Below are 25724 nucleotides of genomic sequence, written 5' to 3'. Positions count from 1 at the left end.
CCCAAAAATAAAAAAAAAAGAAAAAAAAAAAAAACCCCCCCAAACCCTGACAAAGCAGCTTAAAAAAAAAAAAAAAAAAAAAAAAAAAAAGACCCTGTAATGGCAAGTTTGAACATAAGAAATAATTTGCGTTGTTTTTACAAGAAAACTGTTTTTAAAAATAAACCTCTGAGTGCAAACTTCACGCAGATGGAAGAATGATGCAGCGTTTGTATCTGCCACGTCGAGATGACCGCTAATCTGAACCCGTCAGCACATTCTGGCGTTGGCAACTCACATAGCAATCGAGTGAGAGAGCGAGGCAGGAAGAAGCAGAAGACAGCCAGGCTCTTCAAATGCTGGAGAGGACAGCCTGAAACGAGCTCTGCTGGCTCACCGACACAGACCACAGGCCTCCAACTGCAGCTCGCAGCACGAGAGGCGGCGGGCGGCGACACCGTAGTCGCTCCACGCTGCAGCCGTTCAGCCGTAAGCAGAACGGTTTCTGCTGCAGCATTCAGGGAGGCTTCTGATTTACTTAAGAGTAAATGTTCAGCTAAAAACGATCAGATGCCTTCACACAACTCTAAAAGAATGGTGGCGCTTATTAAGAACTCCTCTAGTAAAATGATGTGGCGATGCTCCAACTCGTATTCGTAGCTGGTGTTTCTTTACTGGAACGTTTTCCGGAGACCGGGGTATTTTTCAGGGGCTAATTTCTTTTTCAAACTGGTTCAGGTCTTTCAACATGAATTGTATTGTCAAGGAGAAACCCACCCACAAAATTTAAAGTAGTGTTCACAAGAAAGTGTAAAGATCACTGATGAACAGAATCTAAACAACAACATATGAGGAAGTAACGAACAGATTTAAAAAAAAAAAAAAGTAACCTGAAACGAGCCATAAACTTATATTTTATCACCAGCAGAGACCAGAAATAGAACAAATATCTCATTAAATGTTTTACTCTTAAATTCTTGCTGTTCCTGTTTATGCCAATTATTCATTTTTGGCAAAGTATCACGAGAACTACTGCTCACTGCAAATGAAACACTTCAGAAAAATAACATTTAGGTGGCAATTAACAGAAGAGTTTGCCTGCAATACTCTTCTACAAAGCGTTAGGTTTTAGTGCTCCATTGTTCTGGGTCTGATAAGATTTTAGAGAATAAAAACTAAAGTGAAATATTCATACATGGTGGTTAATAATTCTCATAAAAATGAGTGATTCCTTAAAAACAAAACGTTGCCACGCAGCTACATTAAATCATCTGTTTTCAGTCACAGAGGGTTATCTTTGTTGCTAAATGCAGTTCTTCATTTGCATGAAGCTTAAAGCACGGTTTTACTTTTATTAAACTTTTATTCTTTGCCTTACTTGCTCCACATGCTTCCGCTAGGACCGGTGGCTTGACTGCTGAACTAAATATATCATGGCCCTATATTGTTCTGCTGGCGATGGATTGTCAGGAAACACCCGAGCCCCCATGCGGTGGCGGCAGCTTCGACGCTCCGACTGTGACGCAACCCAGCCGGCTCGGGCATCACGCCGCCTGATGCGTGGGCTCACGCGGAGCCAATGGCATGCAGGGGAAAAACACTTCACAAGACTGAGGCCGGGAGAAGAGACGAGGCATTCCCTTTGAAGCCGACAGCTTGGATGTGAGCGGAGCCGAGATGGGGAGGAGAGAGAAAAGGCTCTCCTGCACACAGAACGAACCGTGTGCACCATCACCGAACTGTGATTTAGACGGTTGTATCTCATCTCTCTAATCTCATTATCTTCTCCCGTGTGGAGAAATCCTCTTGGGGTTTACCGAGAGAAAACCTTCAAAACCAAGTATGCATCGCAAGGCAAACACACGTTTGAGGTATTTCTAAGAAATGCTCTCAGCTGCAGGATGATGGAAATTCAATAAGAACTGGTGATTTGAACTTAAACTGCAAATTCTATGCTCACAGTTTATATTGCGAAAGAACTGTGGGAATAATAACGTTGACACTTCTTTTCATAGATATAGTTTTAGAAAATCAACAATTTCATGTGTAAGGTTGAAAATATGTTTGGGCAGCTGGGTGGATGTTTTATGCCCACAGCTGTTATAGATTGTTGTGATCAAGGTGACTGAATTCAATAAGAGTGGTGTTGATCGTTGTGAATAAACCAACATCGCAAAATTCAATCAAAACCTCACAATTTCATGTTATCCTGATTTTGCAGAGATCTAATGTGTTTACACAGAGGTCTACAAAAACCTTTTTGACACCAAGTATACTTAAATGCATCAAAATGTAAAACTGTGATGAATGTCACATGAAGATGTTAAGATGAAAACATTTGACCTCTCATCATTTATTCATCTTTAACTACTTTTTTTTCCCGCAAGTTAAAGAGCCTAAAATCGATACATCAGTCGAAGGTAAAGTATTCTGAATATCAGCTTTGCTTTGGGGATAAATCCAGTCAACTCCCTCTTCCTCTGTCTGAGCTACTACTTCCCCTCAGACTGTTTCTTTCTTCTCCAAAAACTATCCCGTGTCAATCCCCACTTTAGGAAGCCAAGTCCTTGTTGACTCCAGCAGAAAACATTTAGTTTTAGATTCAGAGGTTAAAACCAGAAGATCCACAAGTTTACGCCAGATGCTCTTAGCTCCCGCTTCCTGTCAGCAGCTCAAACCAGAGGAAAACTCTGCCTTAGAGGAGCCCCCTTTGAGAGCCACAACAGGCCCTAGTTATCCACACACAAATCAATATGGACGTAGAGAAGCTGGAGCCAAAGGAGTCAGGAGATGGAGGTGAAGACTGCATCTTTAACCATGCGGAGATCACCTCTTCTTACGCAGCTTTAAACCAGGCAGGGGAAAGTTTCCATTATTAAGAGCTGGCTGAGTTGTGATGAAAAATATTATCACCAGCGTCGCAGAGATAAAGAAGAATATTATGTGTTACATTATCTTTTCTTTTGCAGAAATATCACTTTTATTCAATTTTCTCTTCTAAGCCTTACTATCCCTGCAGCTCATTAAACCAGTTTTTTTCTCTTTTATCTCCCTTCCATCCAGCTTTGAATGGTAATACGCTCTCCCTTGTATTATTAGGAGCTTCTTTGTCCCTTGTAACACACGATGACATCACTCCGTGGGAGTTTTTGATCTCCAGGGAGTCTTCCTCGCTCTGACATTAGTTTTCCTTTAGGACCTCGGTCCTGCCACACGGGGGAGGCAAACAGCATTGTCCTGGTTGATTGACAAAAGACCTTTGAAACGACACCCTGTAAATGAGGACAGTGTTAACAATTGTTGACCTAATTATCATGGGGAGAAGGTTTCTCACATCCTTTTAAATGATGCAGAACGGACCAAGTCCCAGAGCGCCTTACATTAACCTTACAACACCAGAAAAATCTCCGGAGAACCAGAATTTGAGAAATAAGCAACAATATTAAAATCTTTGGAATGAAGAGCTAAAAATTCTAATGCATTCAGTAAATTAGCATGAACAAAATATTTTCCTTGATCTAAAAATTTAGTGGAAGCAGCATCAGTGAAATCTGAGACACAGAATGATAATTTCAGATTCAACTGAACTGACAATCAAGACCAAAACGGGTCAGTCGGAGGCTTATGATCGCTTAAAAACCCTCAGACGTCAGCAATAACATCGTCATGAATTTTCAATCTTGGGGTAAATTTGAAACATCCCTCTGGTTTTGCATATGATCATATAAAATACATCATTTTTATCTCACTCAACCAAAGGTAATTTTGGAGCTGCAAAAACAGGAAAAAGGTGTTATGTTGGAAAATCAATAGTAATAACTGTCAATCATGTTATTGTATTAACTGTTGTGTCAGTTAAATGAAGAGAAAGATTCGATCTTTTTGACAAGAATGTGATGATGTTGTGATACAGAGACCTTTGAGTTTCGCTTAATTTTATATAGCTTAATATAAGCAGTAGCCCTAGTTTGTCAGGCTACTGCTGAGGAACACACCTTCAGATTTCAGATTTAATATACATACAATCGCAAATGGCTCAGAAAATGTTTTAATCCACGTTAATCATCAATTCTTGATATTAGATTTTCAACTCACTCTGCCAAAATTGCATCCTAGACAGCATGTGCAGTTTTACATTAGCATATACTTAATCATCCAGTCATAAAAAGCAAAATAAAATGAGGCTGGGGGACGCATGTTTTCAGGGCTTTTCTAGATTTACCCAAACTATCAAGTCCTGTTCTCTTAAACTCCTCACAAAACTCACAGGATGTCGATTTATTAGGGTTCCCAGAGCCCTGGTGTTAACAAGGCAGCGAGCAACTCGGCTGAATGTGGAGCAGGACACAGCGTGCGCCTCCATGCTGCTAACGGGAGCGGACCGTCCTATTTTTATTTAATGTAGCCAAGAGGAAAGGGTTACATTAAGAACCAGGACAGTACAGTCTTAGTCCATCCGGGATTAAGTTTGCACCAGTTTTTTGTTTTTGTCATTATCTTATTTTCTTCTGTCACATCCCTTTTTTTCAGCACAGACTTTAATTAGGCCGACATGTCAGTGCAGGGGTGACAAGTCTTTGTGGTTCGCTCCATCCTTCTCAGATCTTAAGGAAAGCTTGTCGCCTTTTCCTAATCAGAAAGTACTCCAAGTCACCAAATTTAGCAACCTTTTCACAGTTAAATCCTTAGTTTCTCTCCCCAGCTCCACTATTTCATCTTCATGCTGTCCAAGTATTCACCCAGCTCCTTCCACAATCCCTGTGACTTCACCCGTTCTTCCCTAGAAACTCATCTTCCTCTTGTTATTCTTATTCTTTTGACTCTACACCTCTGGTGACAGCCTTTTGCTTCCAACCGCAGCGCCAGAAATAAATTCCCCAAGCCAAAGACCCTCCTGTATTCTCACTGCTTCCTTCCTCTGGAGTTTAACAGGCTGGCCCCTGCAGTGTCACAGACTGGGGAGCTCAACGTTATTAAAAATATCACAGCACCCACACACTCCAATTAAACAGCGGAACCCCAGGGACAAACATAAATGAGTCGCTTTTATACAAGGAAGCGGCGACACGAGGTGAATACGAATGCAGCAGGTAGACAAAAGAGCAAGGCCTCACCGCTGCAAACGCTGTAAATCACCAGCTATATGACTGTGAGATGCCATTGAATCTCATGCCTTCATGCTAAATCAATAACAGTTGCCTGAAAAGCAATGAAGAACAGATGTTTTGTCTTATTGCTTTAGGCTAATGCTAACAAACTAGAACTGATGGTAGCTGTCTAATAGAAGGCTAAGTTTAACAGTATTGTCACTAAAGATCTTGCTAAGTATAAAGTAAAGGTCAGGGGTTTCCGTAGGTATTTTCAGGATTTATTTGGGGTAATGAGCTCCAAGTGTTTGAGGTTGGAAGGCCTCCCTGCCATCACCCTAATCTTTAGCTCCCCTAGCAGACTTTCTTTCAAGTTGGCATTCTAGCTGGGTCACTCCTAAAAGGTTAGCATTACTTCAAGTCAAAAGAAAATGTTAGTAAAAACAAAAAAATATATATTTTAATTATGAATTAACAACACTGGGATCATGAGCTGAAAGGTTTCAGATTCAGTGAATTGCTGTGATGTGTGCTTTCACAATTGGGTCCCGTTTTGAGCATTGGTGCCCTGCAGCCTGGAGGGAGTTAACCCGGCTTTCTATGCTGGGATTAAGAAACCCAAACATTTCCTATTGGTTGTTGTGAGCAGACTGTAAAGCCCTGGATCTTTATCAAACTGATGATAAATTTTTGGCAAAAGTTTACAAGTTGGGTGGGAGGAAAAACAACAACAAAAAACGTATCAGCAGCAGCATTCTGCAGGGTTTTTACTTCCATTTCTAATCTTATTAATTTCAGATAAAACATGCAACTCTGTTAGTATGACGTGGTTGTTTCGCTGGAACTTAATTTTGAAAATTTAAACTTAATTTCTATCCCTGTTAAGAAGTGTGGTTTAACTGTTTGAGAGGTTCTTGCTGTCATAAACAAAATTAAATTCTTGTGAACTTCAGAGTGACTGTCAGAGATGGAGTGGTTGGACGTTAACACACCAGACAGATGATGAACGGGCAATGGGAAAGGTGCGATGTTAAAGGAAATAAAAGGAGTACAAACAGAAGAGGCACGTTCCCAGCTGTATACTGCAGCACCGTTGCTCTCCGAATAAGGAAGAAAAGAACAGGAAGGTAAAGACTCACCTCCTTGTTTGCTTCTGTCAAGATAGATGGAAACCCTTCTGGCGAGACCTGCGAGCGGGAGAAGGGGGATGGGGGAATGCAACAAAGCCAGCGACAAATTAGAAAGAAACCCTGTGCATGCTAACCCAAGGAGTCCCACACACATCTAAAAGAACTGTAAAACTGAAAAAGATTCATCACCTCTCCAGTTTTGCAGTTCACATGCATTCAGCAGAGAAATGAACAAGGCAGCTGCTTCCAACAAAACTAGCTGAGATCCAAGAGGATCTGCGTCCCAAACAGGGACCGTCGCTCAAACTCCAAACCTGCAGGGTCCAAAGTTCGGATTCGCCTTTTGCAGCAGGGGCAAAAACAGCAGCAGGACCAAACACATCTACAGTCGTCTTCATAGCCCTTGACCTTTTTTGCATTTTCTCCAGATACAACCACACACTTCCGTGCATTTTATTAGAAATTTATGTTCCGGTCTTGTGAAGTAAAAGGAAAACAAATGGTTTTCAATTCTTTACAAAGAAAAATCTGAACAATGTGGTGCATCTGTATTAAGCCTCGTTTACTCTGATATAAATAAAACAAACCATCACTGAGTGATGTGGATATTTAATTCTCGGCTGTTTGTGCCTGCATACTCCTCATAAAGTGCTTAGACATACCTGAGGTTAGTGAACAAGTTGTCGAAATATTTAAACCAGGGCTAGATTAGAAAATATTCCACATATTCCAAGCTTTTAAAAGGTAAACGAATATTGTTGAATCAATCGTCCAAAAATGGAAAGAGTAAAACACAACAAAGTGGCACAGAGAAAGCCATTGTTAAAGAAAACGAAATAAGAACTCCCATTTCGAGTTTGCCTACAAGGTATGTAGGAGACACCAGCAAACACCTGGTAGATTGTGCTCTGTTCAGAAAAACAAACATGGCTTGACATTTACAGATCCGGCAAAGATCGCAGTCTGTAGTTGGGTGAAGCTGGTAGGAACAAACCTTTAAAGTGTTCCTACAAAGCATTTACTCAGAGGGGTAGAAAACAAAGACTCAGGGATTTTTTTTAGATTTTTGTTTGCAAAAACCTTTGAAAACAATGCACCCTTTATTTATGGTGTTAGTCTATATGAGCTGAATAAAATACACAGAAGTATGTGGTCGTAATGCAACAAAAGATGAAAAAGGTTGAATGGATGAATATTTTTAAAAGTGCCTGCACATAAATGCCTGCAAATCTAAATAAAAGTGAGAGAAAGGTCGACTGAGTAGGAAATAACGAAGCCGCCCGATTCGATATTAAATTGAAACAAAAGGGATTTTTGACATGATGGGGAGGCGTTTTGTTGCTGCCTTGTTCAGCCTCTCTCCAGAGACGAGGGAAAACACAAAACAATATCAAAGACCCAGCAAAGTAACAAGCCAGTCAGTCTGGAGAGATGTTCCACTGGTGTGAAAACAGCACAGAAGCGTTGCCATTGGCTGATGGAGATGGGGTGAGCGGGGACGGGTCCAGCAGGTACCAGGCTCAGACTGTTTGTCTCTGCCAGCCTCTCCTTGAGAAATGTTCAGTCTTTTAGCAGCTGCCTTCAGAGCAAGAACAGATTTTTTTTGGCAGCACAAAGATAGAGTTGTATAATATTTCATTGGGCTTTAAATTATTAATGCATCTGAGGAAAGTATTTTTTTTTAATCCTACAAATTCTAGCTTATAACCATCAACATACCTATTAGGTAAATGTAATAACTAATAAGAGAATACTAGAAGTATATGCTGGAGAAAAAACTAGTGTGTATGTGAGGTTTTTTTTTTTTTTTTTTTTACATTTCCGCAAAAAAATAAAAATAAAATAAAAATAAAAATAAACAAGAGCTGAAGCCTAACTAAAAGTTCAGGAGAAATCTCAGCTGATGCCTTCAGTGTAGTCAAGAGTCCAAGCCAAGCAGCAACTGTCAATCCACCATAACAAGCACACCATTAAATGTGAAAGTCACTCGCAGAGAGAGACAAAGACAGAGGGAAAGAGACAGAGAGTTCCCCTCTGCAGGGGCAAGAGCCTCTCTGGGCAATTTGTGGTGTGGGACTTATCCAGGCTGTGAGGTTAGTTAAATGTGTCGCCTCACCACAATCCCTACAGTCCCCTTGGAGCTCTGCTGACTCTGCTGGGGCCTCTGTGGAGGCTTTAGGTCATCCAGTCACTTATCCTGACAGATCCAATGTTCAGTCAGATGTGCTACGAAACACAGCGATGCACAAGTTGCCCACAAACTGAGCTATCATTGTACAACATTAAAGCTAAATAAAGATGGCTTTCAAATAAACACAGATGTCTGTAAAATTATATTTAAAAAAAAACAAAAAAAAAAAACTAATTTAATATTGTATATCAGAAAGGACACCAAATTCATTTGTGAGGACTTGTATTTCTGTATGTTTTTTTAGTCTCATTAAATGTTCATCCTTCAAGATCTTTTTAGTTATTAATGTCGAAATGGGCAATTTAACAGGAAATCATCCAGTATCAAATAACTCCACAGTACTCTTCGTCAGCTCTGCACAACTGTATTTGCACTTTTACTTCACAGAAACACGCATGTACTAAACATAAAGCCTCTCACAGAGATGTTAAATGCGACAGAAACTACGCGGACTAGAAAGGAGACGATTGATTGAAATGACGTCTTCAAGGCACCTGGGAGCTATAGCCAATTTTTCTTTTTCCAATTAGACATTTCAGCACAACCACATGTAATTTCCTTCTGCTGTGTCAGACTGTAGGATGGTTCTCCAGGGGGTGGTGGAAGTTACTGGAAGACACTTTAGCTCCGCCTGGGAAGCTGATACCCCATCTACCTTTAAGATGAGGACTAAAACTTTCCTTTTATTTAAAGTTGGGTTAGATTTTCCTGAGTTGCTGGTGGACCTTAGGCCTATGGTGTTTCCTCACTTTACTATTTTCTCCTACTACTCTCCACTGATGCATTCCATTAACTTTCTGTTGTCTATTTCTCCTCACCTTGGAAGACATGCTTGGCCCAATACTTTCGTATCTAACTTTTTTTGATCAAAGCTATTGATGAAGCTTATGTGGCCATTAAACTCAGTCCAAGTTTATTTTGTTGGCATTTTTGGCTCAGAATGAAGGGTGAGGTGTTAGGAAAAATACTTCATCTGTAAAGGATTAAAAAAACTCACATTTCTATTAAAATGCAACGACTCTAAATACACAAAAAGACGTTGAACATCAAAATATACAACTAAATGACAGAAACCCTGTTCTTAGAGGGTAAATAAGGGCAAGACTGGTGATTTTCTGCCAGTGCAAACTGGAAAAAAATAAACATTTATATGTAAGTCTACAGAGTTTTGGAAATGGATTTCAGAGTGGTTCAACATCTGTACTTTGTCCCATCATACATGATAACATTTGCTATTGGTTGAGTCTTAACCTTCACATCAAAGCAGGAATTCTTAATATTTTTAATATTTTTAAATTTTTGTATTTTCTTTCTTCCCTTTTAGTTTCTGACTGGCAAAGAGAAAAAACAATACATCTTTTATTTAACTGTGCATAGCTTTGCATAAAACCCATTTAACTTAGCAGAGTCATTACAGTCACTGTATTTCAGAGGAAATGTGACTTTAAACCCTCTACATGAAATGCATTTTTCTCAACATGCCTCACCGGCCAGTCTGAATGCTGCATAAATAAGCAAAAAGAAGAAAATAAGCAAAAAAAAGCAAAACCTTCTGGGGCTCTATAGTAACAGTGACCTTTAAAGAGTATTCTCAAAAACACAGTTCAACCTTATATAAACTTGTTTTACGCAGCCCTGCTTAACTATAAGAGACGGGGAGCACTTTCTACATAATAGGTAATTCTGTGCTACATTCACTTGCACCCAGATATCAGATTTTTACTAATTTAAGTGTCTCATATTTTACGTTCTTATTTTATGATATTTTTTCTGTAATTAATTAGTTCAAATTAACAGGTTTAAAGTCTTAGCTCTGATTGTTATATTGTCAAAATAATGAACTGTATATTTAATATGAAATAAAGCATTCACAGGCTCTTTCTCATGAGAAGTACAAAAGTGTGGTTACTAAATGCAGCAGTTATCGACACATTTAACAAGTGTGCACACTCTTGCAGCCCCGCGTTTCCCCAAAAACAATTCTGACCCAGAAATGTAGAAGTGCTTGAGGCAGAAAAATGTGGAGCAGCTGGGATTGAGGCATGACAGTGTGTACTGTGTATGTGTGTGTGCGTGCGTGTGGTGGTGTAGAACAGTGAAGTGGGTGGATGTTTCTGACAAGAGTGTAGCACTGCTGTCTGCCCTGGTTCACATATTTGTGAATAACTCTGCCTCAGGAATTATGGAAGTGTGTCAGCTAAGAGGCTAAACGTGACAGTACATCCACAGATTGTCAACACTTGAGTTTTACGTGATCCGTTTTACTGATGGAAGATAAACAATCCTGCAAGGGAAGAGGGAAAATTACCTACCTGCTGAATGCATAATTCTGCAGCCAGATTAAGTTGAATGTAGGCCGCCCAGCAGGTTAAATCCAGCTTTTTCACAAATATAACAGAAACCTGATGGACAGTTTCTGATGGTGCCTGGCATCAGATTTCACATCATATTTGTTTCAAATAATAGTGTAAATTTATGCTTTCTGATTAAAAAAATCAAAACATCACTACATCATAAGTCAGGCACAATCTAAATATGAAAAAGTTTGGAAGGAAGTTGTATTTTATTTCTACTCCAATCTTGTGTCTCTACTAAAAGTTTAGAGATCCGGTCTCTGAGAGCTTCTGGCCCGAATCTCCAACCCTCTGGGGTTATAACACAGTTTGATAGTTTGAACCATTATAAAGGCCCCTTTTCTAGCAATTATAGAATAAAAACCTACAGTAAGACTTCAAGACATGTAAAAATGAGTTTTTATGGCAACTTTAATGAATTGGAAGTTAGACTTTTACAGTAAAACTTAATATGATCTGACATTAACATTGAATTTGATGAATCCAGTCTTATGACTTATTTTAAGTTACATATGTTTAGAAATCACCAAATTAGATTCATTTAAACAATAAGAACACTTCAGGTTCTTATTAGTTTTTCTTTGGTTCTGTGCTGAGTCGTGTTTTTATATCTGATGGTCTCACTAATCCTTAATTCTGGTCATATTTTTTTGTACATACATTTCTTTAAACTAAAACTTGTGCAGCTTTTTGAGAGCTCTTTCATCATATATGGAGCAAAAAAGTGATGCATAACTGTGGCTGTACTTTCTCAAAAACAGTCTGTATCATGTTTTATTTCTGGTTGTTTGAGGTATTATGCCACTGCACATTAATAAAGCCATTGTGGGTGTCGTTGACCAAATTCAAACACTTAATTTTCTTGTTAACTTTAATCTATGATATCGGGACTGGTCAGTCATTTTGGGACTTATAATTATTTCCTAAAGTTGAGTAGGGTTATACATATTTTTTTGACCAATTTCTGCTCAACAGGGATTTGATTGTTTTCTCTTCATGTTTATTATTTGTTGTGCTCTAAATAGAAATAATATTAAATTGATGTTTATTTACTGCTTTGCTCTGGAGCTTTTTGCAGTCTGCTTCCAGTTTTAGTTTTCAACTAAAAAAAAAGCTCCTCGGTTGCATTTAAAGGAACCAAACAGGGAGTTATGGAAGAAAAAAAAATGTGCGCAGAGAACAAGAACTGCATATGTTCAATGTTTAAGCTTGTTTGAATTAATGCAGCAGCCTTCCTGTCATACTTGCTGAGGATGGGGAGGTGTGAACTTATGACTGGGACGGGTTGGACAGGAGGAGTGGGGAGGGGTGAGCATCCACCGACACTGGAGGACTGTGGGGCATGAGCAGAACACGCAGTAATAGAAAGTGTTGATCTTTACTGTGGGTGCTGGAGGAGGGCTGACCTCTGGTGGTTGGCAGCATGTCGGAGAGGCCCTGCCACGCCGTTACCATCTCTGGGTTCTTCTGGTCAGCAAAGTTCTTCCAGACACGCAGCGCTCCGTCATCTGGACAGAGGAAGGAGGTGGCGAGACGAAAATTAAAACAAAAAAACACACAAATAAATTAAAATACAATCAAAAAGCGGATTTATGTCAGTCATTCACGTCAGAAACTTAACTTTCTATTACAGTGCATGGGTTAAATACACACAGGGGAATTTATTGTGTTTAATTCTGTTAATTTGGATAACCATGACTAATGAAATATAAATATTTAGTTTGTGGGAGAATTAACATACAACTTAAAATCATTAAAAAATGTTTTTTTTTTTATCATAGTCACTGAGTCCCTCCACAATAAGGGTAAGCCACAAAATGACATCGACAAGAAGTTTGCTGCTTACAGTACTAACACTGTAGGCAAGCAAATTGTTGGAAAATTGAATGGAAGGAAAAAAGTATGGTAGAAATAGAAAAATGTGTAATTTACTGTTTTGTTTGATTTCAGCAATGAGTTCAGTGCGTCTCAGTGAGGTTCTGGGTAGTTGGATTACCAGCAAAGAGGCCAAAATTAAAATAACTAAACATTTTTCTTAAAAGTCTCTGCTAGCAGGAATAAGCTTAAATTAAGTACAATTAAGTTTAAAATGTCTGCCACTCAAACAGCCAATTAAAATAGTACAACACATTTCTGTTATTTGTTCCAATAATTAGGTGTGGACTATTCTCTTTTTCCAAAGAGTCAAAGTTATGTCAGTTTTTTCTTTTACTGAATTTCCCATTGATAGGTTTACATGCAGCCCTTTATCAGCCGACTTCTTCAGCAATGACCTCCTGCTCCTCATCTTCTTTGTAGAGGGTGTTAATGACTGTCCACTGGACAAACTTAGTTCACCACAGTTTTGTAGATCACAACACCAAATTTATAGTTTTAAAAAGTGTTGTATTTGCATTTTAAAATGTTATTTTATAAGAAATTGAGGGTGTTCATTACCCACAGGCCATTACAATGAATCTATATGATATACCTTTCGAAGTAAATTACTGAAATAAACTTTTAATGATTCACTAAGATGCCTCTGTATGTCCTGACTGTGATGAAGTCTTCATGAGTTTTTTTTTATAACTTTGCTAAAGTTCTTTAAACGTAAAAACATCAGAGAACTTATGCAGAGTGACATCTTAAAAGTCTGCTCACCTAAAACATCTCGACAGAGAAGAAAAGCAGGACTGAAGCCTTGCCCTAGGAAGATCTCTGCAGTTCAAACACCACTAAGAGCAAAGCATTAAACCCGTCCACTCGCTCCTTCCAGAACGTTATTACGGGCCATAAAAGTTCCCACCTGATTTATGCTCATTGCTTTACTTTTTTAATGTGGTATCTGTATAAGAAATGGTATCCTTCAGAGCATGACTGATGGAGAAAAGCTCAATAAGTGCACATTACTTTTTGATGAGGCTGAATTTAAAAGCATTAATTCCTGAGCATTTTATCGCTTTGAAGTGTGCAATTAAAGGCAATGTTTATTCTTAGTTTAAATGTATTCTATGCCGAACAAACAGAATAAATGAGTTTAAATGTGGGGTTGTTTTCTAAAGAAAGAAAAAAGATCGAAGAAAGAAAGATAATTGCTCAGTGATATTGATGATGAATACAGAGAGGTGTGCGTAGGATACAGTAAGCACTGCTAATGCTCCGGTGCGGATCAGACATTTATATTTTCTGGAGGTGAATTAGTGCTCTCCCACCTGTCGCAGTGAGCAGTAACGAACAGTCATGTCCGTTCAGGTACTCCATGGCAGTGATCCGGGTGTAACGAGGGTTCCCGTTGTAGAAGTAGTCCAGCCTCTCACCCTTCTCCCAGTCCCAGAAACTGGCACAGACATATTCAGGCTCCGGTGTAAGAGAAACAATAACGCCTGGAGGAATTCAGGCTGAGTGTGTGAGGCATTCTGACCAGATGCTGTCCTTGTCGGCCACAGCGATGCAGGTGTTGAAGGGGTGAAACTTCACAACAGATGGCACTCCCGGGTTACGGTTGATGAATATTTGATCGTCTAGACGGGAAATGCCTGTGACAAGAAAGGAAGATGGTAAGAGTTCTCAAAACTCAGATGGTCACAGTTTTTGTTGCATGTGCCTCCAATGTCAGATATGAGATGAGGAATTTGGTTTGAAAGTCCTGCAGAGTATCCAGGAAAGTATCACTACCATGCATTACTCAAAATATGTGCATTCATGATGAAGAAAACATTTAATTGGTAATTATGTTCCAGACGCTGCAGCTGTACTTTGGGCTCTTCTTCCTGATTGGTTGATTCAGAAATTAACAGCCAATCACAGTCAGTAAAACAGCAGAGAGTGGAATTGAACAATCATTTTATTGGTCCCCTGATGGGAAAATCATTTTTATCTGCACAACTGAATATTTTCTCTTTTTCTGATCATTCTTTGTAGAATAGAGTAATCCTGGTAAATCCCAGTATCTCAAAGACTTGGAAGGGTTTTGTAAAGCCAGAAAATGAGGAAATAATTTGAGATGGTCTTACAGAATTTTATGGAAAATGAGTAAAATTTTCACCACAGTTTCATGTGACCACTGCAAAAGCTGTTTAACTCTTGCATTAAAAAGCAGGCAACTTCATCACTAAAACACTGTTATAGAGAGGCGAGGATCTAGACAAAAACTGAATCAGTTTGTAGCTTTCTCCTCTCCATCTCTGCGCTCTTCCTCCTCCTCCAGTCTCGTCTCTCTCAGGAGGGAGCCGACTGAATAAGGGCAACCCTTCCACTTCTTTCAAAAAAAAAAAAAAAAAACCGGGGGGGGGAATTCAATGATTGAGCAAGCAGTTGAAAGTAAGGGAGACGTGTGTACGTGAGCAAAACTCAGCTCTGACGCCAATCGCCTCGTGACTGAGTTTGTGTGTGTGTGTGTGTGTGTGTTGCAGGGGGGCTGCCAGTGACGTTGGGTTTGTTAGTTATTCTGTTTGAGAGCGCTCTAACTTCACAGGAGGATTCTGTGACTATGCTGCCACTCCAGACTCTGTCTGAGTGTGTGTGTGTGTGTGTGTGTGTGTGTGAAGAGACTCCTGTCTCTCATGGAGCAGGATGTTTCCAGCTGCGAAATGTTTTTATATCTATCCGCTCACTGCTGTGAATTATCTGCACACAATTTGCTGTGTTATCGCATCAGTGGCTTCTTCTGGCCAGACGTCAGACATGAAGCTCAGTAAATCAGTGATGAAGATCGTGAGGAGATATTCACTGTGATCCATATCTAACCATAAGCCCCTGCTGCAGAAACTGCTAGTATATATATATATATATATATATATATTATTGCTCATAAAAATAAAGGGAACATTTCACTTTAATTTTGTGTGTGGCTCCAAATACAGGCCTCCATTGGTTAATACATTTGATTTCCATTGATGATTTTTGTGTGATTTTGTTGTCAGCACATTCAACTTTGTACAGAACAAAGTATTCAATGAGAATATTTCATTCATTCAGATCTAGGATGTGTTATTTGAGTGTTGCCTTTATTTTTTTGAGCAGTGTATATATATATATATATATATATATATATATATATATATATATATATATAAAAAACAAAATCCTGTATCCTAGAATTGTAGTTCAAATCGTCCACCTCAAATTATTATTTTTTTAGCATTATCACATATAAAGCTGAAGTAATTTTAGACAAAGGACAGTTATTACCACACATCCAACAAAACTGGAAGAAACTTTCTCGACTTCCTGTTTGAAGCAGCCAATCGGATGCCAGAATCCCTACAGAAGCAGCCATAATCCCGCCCACTGAGTTTGATGGGTGAGTTATAATTAATATTACTAATATTTAATTACCGTATTTTTCGGACTATAAGCCGCTATTTTTTTTCCCACGTTTTGAACCATGTGGCTTATAGCCGAAGCGGATTTTCTGTGGATTTTTCTTCCACCACCAGGGGCCTTTTTAGCAGGAAGTGAATCATTGCAAGTCAAAATTGGAAATCAAAGAAGAAAGTGCTGATTTTCATTTAGAACAAGCACATGCCAGCAGCAGGTATGATGGAGAAATGTCTTCAAACTCATACACCCTCATCATGGAAACCACACGAAGAAGTTCATATGATCCCGCTTTTAAGTTGACAAATAATTACTTAATTCTATATTTAATAAATATTTTCTGTACTTATTTCCAGTTTTTTTTTTAATAACACATTTAAATGATTATTGTATAAGTTATTTAATTAGTCGTTTGTGTGCCACTCACCTCTTTGTGTGATGACGCGACTCTGTCTTCTAACACGAGCGTTTCTCAGGAACCTCCACTGCCGCTCCATCCTAACCTGGCTCTCCAGGTCGTGCTCCTCTGGGATCTGAGATGATATAAGAAAAGAAACATTAGAAATCCTCCATCACAATACAAAACAACAGCTGGACGATGTTTGGTGCGCTTCGATCCTGTGACTTTCTGTAAATCGTTTTACTTCGATTTCAATACTGACTTCACATTCAGCTATTTTTTTCTTTTACACTACAAAATTAGTGTCAAATGATAATAAATGATGGTTCTGTTTGTTGCTTTTGCAAGAAAAGCAGCAACTCTTCCATGAACAATTGGTTTATCAATGGGCACCTTTGACAAAGTGACGCTGAAATTTGCCGTTTCCCCCCGTGAGACATTAAGGAAATTAATATAAACCAAATGCGTGATGTGAATGTAAAACAAGCAACAATAATGTGAAAGTATGATAAGTTAGAATAAAAGAAAAAAACATTTTTCAAAATAAATAGCTAGAGGATGAAATATATTACTATTTCATATTTCCTGTGTTCAAAGATTCATCTACACATTCCATACAATTTCTGTATTTTTGGTCATTTTCTGTTTTTCTTCACATCTCATTGTTTTATTCTTCCATAACATCACCGTAGATCATGCTGCTCTCCTGCCTCCCCTCTCTGCCTGCATTTGGAAGAGGTCATAATTTAATCCATCCCAGTTTTAAACCTAATTTTGCTGCACCAACGTTGGGGACGCTCATGAGCTTATGAAAAAAAAAAAAAAAAAGACTCAAGGTATCAAAATCCCTTCCTGTAATTACATCTAATCACATCTGCTGAGCAGGGGGCCAGCATTAAAAAAATAACTTCATTAAGTCTTGCATAACAAAAGAGACCCCACAGAATTAGTGCCCAGCTTTAAGTGAACAGAATAAGTCTTTCATTAGGGCTGCATTAAAAAAAAAGCAGTGTAAAATAAAGCATGCGTCCAGATGAAAGCATTAAAGTCATGCATTACAAATATATGATTTTTAAATAAACAGCAGTGGTTAAGATGCACGTGTGTGTGGTATTTAACGATGGCTGGCCATGTGTGCTTATTAAGCACCTTTTTGCTGCAAAGCCTCCCACACCCGCTGAATGCTAAATAGCTTCAATAAACAGCTTCGACACCACGTGACTACACTACTACTGCATGCAATCAACACCCTGACGTGTGTGTAAATGTGGCTTTGAAACAAATGCACGTTCAAGCACCTCGCAGTCCGATCCCTGACTAAATAACTTTGGCCGTTCCTCTGGGACTCTCTGGTTCCTAACTGAGTAAGAGAGGAGGCAGGTGCAGCAGGAGGACTCTGACGTGTTTTCCAAGCTGAGGGAAAATGAGTGTGACTATGAGGGCCGTGTCAAGGTAAAAGCCTGCTCACACTGCTGTTTCCAGGGCTGCTGCCCTGCTGTGTGTCAGCAGCTAACGTATTCTGTAATGAGAGCCCCGGGTGATAGATGAGTGTTAGTTCTCCACATAGAAAGATCTATAGTAAAATATTAACTGTATTACGTAGCAGAACCTCTGAGAACATTTGTCGTTCTGGTTAAAGGCGCCACGCGCTCATCATGAGCACAATTTTTACACATGTTAGGCCTCCAAGGATGGAACTGAACTGCTCTCTTTTCAGGCTTAATTTTGAAAAGAAGAAGTTGGAAATCACTGTGGAGTTTCTCTAATTCACACAAGATCAAAACAACACACACACACACACACACACACACACTCAAATATATACATACAATCTTAAAAATGTTTACATAATTATCCCTTAGTGAGTAGCAGAGAAATCACAAACTCCTTGTAGATTTCCAATGACCAAAGTTGTTGGTTCTGTTTGAGGTGAATAGAAGATTTTGGACATCAATGGCAGATCATAAAACCTTTCTTCAGGTGGCATTTAGGTCGAACATATAGCTGTAAATTTCAGTCCAGCCTGAGGGTCCAAACCTGAAAACCCTAAGGCACATTTGGCATATACCTTTTTTTCTTTTTTTGATATTTTACATTTTTGGCTACAGGTTAGTTTCTACTGAAAGAAACCAGTGTTATGCGACAGCAAGAGATTAAAATTATGCAATGACTAATTCTGAATTGCATAAAAAGTTTAAACTGACACTGATTCTGGGGGGTCATGTGACTTCTAACAGATGAATCAAAAGATGTTTTAGTCATTAAAATGAAAGAACCAGAGGTGAAAAAAAGCAAGTCCATTCATACCACAGGACTCAAAATTCTCAAGACTTGATTAGAAATTGTGATAATTTAAGTTATTCTCATGCTCTTGTATTAAATATTCTAGAGCATCTAAAACACCTACGAACAAATCAAGAGATGTTCAGTCATTTCCAGCATTTAACATAAACATCCAAGCACAAACACCCCTTGTGTGGTGCTGACAAAGAGATACAAAAACTTGCATACTCACATCAACAGAGTAGCTTCGTAATGGAGGAGGAGTTTTATGGTAGCACTCAACATTTTTTATTTTTTATTTTTTGCAAACGCAGCGTTTTAGATTCACACTACAGCAGAGCCCTCGCTCTGGCGTCTCCGCCGCCTGCTCTCGTACCGACTCTTCCCATCCAGTTATCTTTCTGATTTCCATCGCCTCTTCTCCACGCTCTGTCTGTCTTTCATCTCGTTCATCCACCCCCAATGCTCTTTATCATAAGTTTTACTTCACAGTCAACCTGTTCCTCCTTCTTCACCCACACTCTGCTCCCATCTCTTTATGTCCCTCCATGTCTTGTCCTTTTCAAACATTTTGCTTTGATATTTTTTCTGTTTTTCCAGACTTTTCTAAACTGTTTTTATCTAACATTGTACACTGCTTTACCAAAAGAAAGTCACCACCTAGATATTACAGAGCAAATAGGTAGGAGCTTCCCTCTGGATAATTACTGCAGAGATGTTTATGTTCTAATTCATTAAACAATTATGTCAGAAGACATTGAGTAGTTGTGTAAAAGACATGAATCAGTTTAAGAAGGGTCAGGATAGGCAAACAAAAAAAAAAGAAAAAAAAAAGTTGGAACTATTATAACTGGGTTAGGAAATGTTCAGCGCATTATTAAGTGGGGAGCCATCACCTTTGCAGAAGAAAGACAGAATTCATCGGCCTCAAGTTGTGCGGGAGTAGTCAAGGAATATGAGATATTATTTTCACACATCATTTCCCACTATAGACTCTACGCCTCAACCCCAAGGATCATCTTTGGGATATTCTGGTTAAGAGTTGGGAGGAGGTCTGACTCTCCCAGTATCGCTTAAAGCGCTTGGAGAAAAATGGCTGCAACTTTGGACAGAAATAAATGCGACATCGCAGAAGATATTCAAATCAAACCTAAAGATTTTTCCAGTGAAATATTAGGATGCGTGACCTTTTTGTGTGCCCTGTAAATACCTTATTTAACTGATTTTATTATCTAGTTTCTAAATGTCAAAGCTTCTCTCTTGTTACTGAAAGGAAAGGTGACACATTCCAAATATTCTGAAACAGCACTTTGCAGGAATACAATTTATCAAGTGTATCACACATGATTGTGTACTCCTGGATTTAGACCAACATTTTGATAACTTGAACACTGCTGACCTCTCAAAAATACTTGGGAGCAAACATATACGGTCAGTTCAGAAAGTGGAAAAAAGCTAATGGAAGTAAGTGACAATATGGGCTAGTTTTAAACGAGAACTTAAGTTAGTTAAGTTTTGTTTACAACATTGGCAGCAGGTGTGATTTATTTATATCCCTGCCATTACACTGGAACGTAGTTGTCCTTTTTTGTACCAGATAAATGTTTTTGTTCACCCAAAATCAACAAGTCACAGTAATTTCTACAATTTATCCATGCCTTTTCTTATTATTACAATACATGATGAGACTCCTCTTGAACCCTTCATAAAGGTCAAACTTTAAAAAAAAAAAAAAAAATAAATAAATATTTGTGCACAACTTCTAAGGAGTTAGTGAGAAAGTGGAACTTTTACTTCTGGTTTGGGTTATTTGTGAATCTTAGAAAATCCATGATGGACAGCGTTCCACAGAAACCTGGAAGAGTGCTGATAACATCTAGATGTATTTATTGCTCAAACCGAGTCGTGCCGAGCAGCTACCTCTGTGCTTCGAGAACAACTGCACCAAACAAACTCTGTTCAACCAAACAAAATAAAAACAACACCTGCGTTTTTTTTTTTTTATTCCTTACTGAAAATAATACCGGTTCTCAGCACTCGCCTTCAATCGGGGAGCTATAATTGTCTGCAAGGTTTTGGAAACTTAAACACAATGTTACTTATAGCTTATAGCTCGTTTCCCCATTAGACCACAAATTATTGGCAACTGCAAATAGCTGCAGTGAAATAAGAGATAAGTCATTTATGAAATTCCTAGATCATTACGCCGTATTATCTGCTGCTAAATATAGCACTGAATTGATGCTCTTTTTGTCTGTGTAGAGACTGGACTGGAGTTACAGAGTCTTAAAAGTGGATCTGATCTGGAGGGAATAAGCTAATGGCACCAATACTTTAAACCAAGCAAGGCAAAATACCTTTTGGTCATTAGGCACTTTGCTGCAACCAGTTTCCACTGAGACTCTGATTTACTGTAGCCACTTTTACTCGAAGATTTTGAGTTTACATATTGTCTCCTGCTTTTTACAAAGACTAAAATAACACAGCAATATCCAAGTAATCTGAAATGTCAACTTTTAAGCAGCTGTAAAAATATTTGTTGCTTTTCTAATTTAAATATAACTTAATTTAATCACACTGTGATAAAAACCCAAACGTGCTATTAAAAAATGTGTATGCGCATGGAAATATGTAAATAAAACTGAAAATACATACATGAAGTAAATACATACGTACATGTAGCAATAATTTTAAAATGTTTTAGAAAACTTTGTGAATACATAATGAATGTATGCATTCATTACACATACATTCATTATGTATGAATACATAGATAATGAATACATTATGAATACATACTGAATACAGTAAATAAATAAATTATTTATTTATTTATAAATAATTTTTATTTATAAAAATTATTTTTATTTAATCTTCTGATTTATTTATTCAATGATATAATTTGATTAATTTATTTTTCAGCACATCAACGTTAGTGCCGTTGGGTTTAACTTTCCTTTAGACAAGATGATTGGAGCCACACACTTAAAAAATGTTTATAGGATTTATGATAGATAATTAATAAATAGTAGAAAAAAAATCTATATTTAACTACTCAATTGATTATTTACACATTTAAATAGAGGTACATTTTCCAGTCTAAATGATGGCATATATAAATAATCAAATCATTCTTTTTGCGTTACTACCGTCATTGTACTTATCGCCCCAATAGAAAATCTACCTTCCCCATGCCTGTTGTAAACTATTACCTCTTTTTTAAAACTAATATTTTTTCTAAAATGTTCTGAAAACCTAATAATTTCATCCTATTAGTTAGTTTTACCGGGACATGTTTGCATTTGATGCACAGTTTCTAATTGACAATATAGTTAGCTTTAAAAGACGCTTAATATCTTCTTTTTTTATAAAAACAAAGGAAAACGAAGTAAATATGGAAATCCATCACCAACTACCAGGTACAACACAATCACTGTGGTTCATCTAAAATTTCCCTGTGGAGGATGTTACATTATGGACCTGAGAGTGCTCAATTATTCAGTGAAGCCATTTTGAAGAAGCAGCAGGTGCTTTCCCCCTCCAATGATTGGTCCCCACATTGCAGTTTCACATATCAGTTTATTACTATTTAAAATAAACGTTTAAACCCTGACTTCCTGTCCCTGGATGGATCTCTGTGTTCCTAAATCTCGGCAGAATGGGGAATAAACAAACAGCTATGATGAAAATTCACATGAATATGTGAAAACGAAAAATAACCGGGCATATCCCTTTTCACTGTTGCTTAGCAACAAAGAATGAGTACAGCTCAAAAGGGCGAGCGGTCGTCAGCCATTCAGAAGAAGGTCGGTGGTTTGATACCAGACTGGGGACTTAAAGTGTGAAAAAGTCCACAAAAAGACACAGAGGTATGATTTGTCTCTTCGCTTCATCACTCTGCATGTGTCGGTGAAAAACACAACACAGTTTAAAAAGAGATGCATGAATGTTTCTGTGAATGTGTGAGTGTAGCTTTTAGTGTCTTCTAGTCTTTCAGATGTCAAAAAGACAAGAAAAGAGCAAAAATAAATGTCGTCCATTTATGGTTTAGCAGCTACCTGAAACCACTAGAGCAAGTAAATACAGCTGAAATCAGATATTTACAGAAACTGTATAAAAGCACGCAATGTTTATTTTCACACAGGACAAATTGGGCCAAACCCAGGCTGGTTATGTCACTGCTTTGTGCCACTCAGGAAAAATAACAGCTTAATATTTGCTAAAATACATTAATGATAAGAAATATATTTACTTTCTTTAAATTCAGACATTTAAAAATGTCAAATGTTTTAGCCATCTTTCCACAAGCTTCCTTTTCACGTACAAGCCCATGTGTAACTAACTTGGTGGCATGCTTATAGGGTCATCCATACATGAAGTGTCCCTCTTGCAGCAAAACATGTCTACGTCATGATGCTGCCAGCACCGTGCTTCACAGTGAGGATGCTGGTCTCAGGTTTGCAACCTGCCTGCTTTTCCCTCCAAATATAATAATGACCATTATGGCCCAAACTCTAATTCCAGCATAATGCTGTTGGAGGAATGGCTTCTTCTAGTGTGAATGTCTAATTGCTCAATGTATTTGATTCCTCATTAGAAGAGATGGCTTAATCCAGGACACTCACCTTCATGACAGGCTGAGCGAAGTACTTGGCACTCCAGTCACACAGTCCTGTTTGCAGGGCCAGACTCACGTAGTTCCTGTGACCACCCGGCTCCTCACCGTCTTCAGCTGCCTGAACCCGCGCACAAGAACACATGCTCAGCGACGAGAAGCTCATTTTCCCAGTTAATAGCCGTTTTTCCCCACAACAGAGTTTTTTTTTTTTCCTTCACCTGTTCTGGTCCCTTGTCAAACATCTTGCGTGTGCGGGGGAACTGGTGTGAGTGGGGTGCCTGTCCTCCCAGCGTTGGGGTGTAGGGCGGCCGTGTTGCTGGCTGCTCTCTGGTTGGGGGCTTGGGGACTTCATTGGTCAGACTGGAGCTGCTGGTACTGGGCATGGGCGGAGAGCCGCTGGAGGAACAACAATGCAATGAAGATGCATTTAAAAATCACGGCAAAAATCAACATCAAAATCAATCTCGATTTCCTCACCCTGCCTGATGGATGTGCGTGCCTTTGCTGGTGGGACTGGCCGGCGCCGACTGAGTCAGAGATCCAGAGTCCAGGATCCGCTGGGGTCTGGCATTCATGGTTGCCTGGTGAGGAAAACAAGCATTTGCTGCAGGGCTGTTCTTCAAATTTGAAAGGTTCTGATACTTTTCAGCCGTTTCAAAGGCTAACATCATTTTGTTTGGTTTAGAAACACACATAACACATAAAATCTGATAATCACCTCCAGCTGCAGCTGCATAAGAAGTGCAGCACTTTACAAACTTTGCCCAAATTTCAAGAAGTTTATCTCATTAGGTGAAGCAGGTAATATTGCCTCTTCATTGTGAGGTGTCTAACGATGGTGTGTGAGGGAGGGGTAAACCTAATAAGGACAATGGAGGCGAAGCATCACTGATGAATAGTAGAGTTGTTGTTTACTGGAGCTCGGTGCAGAGAAAACTGGGCTACTTAAATCTTGTTAGCAGAGGGAAACACATTTCACTGGCTGGCATTGGCTGGGATTTGATTTCTATGCTAATTACCGGATTGTAGCAAGCATCTTTTGTTTGTTTGTGCATCTAAAAGGCTGGAGGGGGGCAGAGCATCTTAATGTAAGACTTACACATTTTCTATGAAATCTACAGTGTTTGTGACAGAGGAATGAGATCTGATATGAGATATGAGCGATGCGTCAAGGAGCCATTAGTGTGAGACAGATTTAATAGAGTTTCTGTGGAAGTGGAAAAGTAGATAAAAAGCTAATGGGAAGCTTTTTTTTTTTTCTTTCTCATGTTGATAAGACAGTGTGTGGCTAAGAAAGCAGAAATGGATTTTTGAAAATAAACTGAATCTGCAGCAAGCACAAACAGATATACCAGGAAAATATGAATCTATCCTTAGAGAACAAAGGATGAACCAAACAGGAGATATAACCTGTTTACCTGAAAACTCATTAGGTAATCTGACCCAGTTTTGTGACTTATCCATGGATCCTTAATTGAAGAAGCATCACACAAACGGGGCAGAGTTTACGCAGAGTTGTTGGTAAAGTGGGGTAATCGTTTGCACTAGATTCTCTGCTTCCCACTGGGAAACTCCCCCACTGGGATCTTGTTCTGCCTCACCACGATCCATCTCCACATACTGCCTTGAAACTCAGTCAATCCAGCAAACGTAACATGTTTCCTCTATGAATGGGCTTAAGCTGCAGTAGGACACAGCTGAGGTATTCCTGTAGTGTCTCTCAGTTGAATATCTTATACCACCTCCTAAATTAAATGCATGTCATGTTTGTAAATCAAAACATTTTACCAGGTAAAATTAAAGAGAGGCACACAGTGGCAGTGAATCAACATTTATCTGACAATCTACGAAAAAAAAAAAAAAAAAACTGCAGAAATTTGAAGCAATGAAACATAAAATGCAAATGAAGTCTAATATTTCAGGAGATATTGACATGAATCAAAAATCAATAAGAAGGAAAATAGCTGGACACTACAGATAGAAAACAAATTCAACGTATTGATCATCTGAGAAGCAAGTAAATCCTAATTAGCTTCTGACCTTGCTCACTTAGTTAAAATCAATAACATCTGAAAGTCAAAATCCTAATTAAAAGAGCTGGATTCTCTGTTTAGCCGATGTTAACACTTGTGAACCTAAGAGGATAGTCTTTGATTAAGTTGCCTTTGCAGGAAATAAATCAACATGTAGCTCCATCTCTGGCAGAAGTCAGCAGCCTTTACATTCTGTTCTCACTGCTACTGAATACAATTTATCAAAGTTGCAAAATCTACTTGACAGAGAAATCGGCTGGTGATCGAAAAATCATTCGGTGACTGAATGTGACGGATGTGACAGAAACAAAAAATATTTTTATCCAATTAGTGGACTAGAGTGGGGTTAGA

The 25724-nt window shown here is 38.6% G+C and overlaps 1 protein-coding gene across 6 annotated transcripts in view; it reads right to left on the bottom strand.

Moving 5' to 3' along the window:
* Positions 1 to 25724, bottom strand: part of rptor (regulatory associated protein of MTOR, complex 1) — a 146646-nt gene that overhangs the window by 9701 nt on the left and 111221 nt on the right. For 3 of the 6 annotated variants that reach the window (XR_001425925.1, XM_015040097.1, XM_015040099.1), the window contains 8 exons: positions 23818 to 23921; positions 23559 to 23736; positions 23348 to 23458; positions 16467 to 16572; positions 14142 to 14256; positions 13933 to 14057; positions 12124 to 12249; positions 6206 to 6253 (listed from right to left, as the gene is read on the bottom strand). Coding sequence is in view for 5 of the 6 variants with exons in the window: in XM_015040097.1 (XP_014895583.1) it covers positions 6206 to 6253; positions 12124 to 12249; positions 13933 to 14057; positions 14142 to 14256; positions 16467 to 16572; positions 23348 to 23458; positions 23559 to 23736; positions 23818 to 23921 (913 nt within the window). In the remaining variant the exon portion in view is untranslated. The remainder of the gene's footprint in view (positions 1 to 6205; positions 6254 to 12123; positions 12250 to 13932; positions 14058 to 14141; positions 14257 to 16466; positions 16573 to 23347; positions 23459 to 23558; positions 23737 to 23817; positions 23922 to 25724) is intronic. The other 3 variants (XM_015040100.1, XM_015040102.1, XM_015040101.1) reach the window with 2 other exon arrangements.

This window comes from Poecilia latipinna, unplaced genomic scaffold (assembly GCF_001443285.1).
Source record: "Poecilia latipinna isolate Pla-1442-1.1 unplaced genomic scaffold, P_latipinna-1.0 Scaffold496, whole genome shotgun sequence".
Taxonomy (NCBI): Eukaryota; Metazoa; Chordata; class Actinopteri; order Cyprinodontiformes; family Poeciliidae; genus Poecilia; species Poecilia latipinna.
Note: the sequence above shows the minus strand (reverse complement) of the source record. Positions and strands in the feature narration are given on the sequence as shown.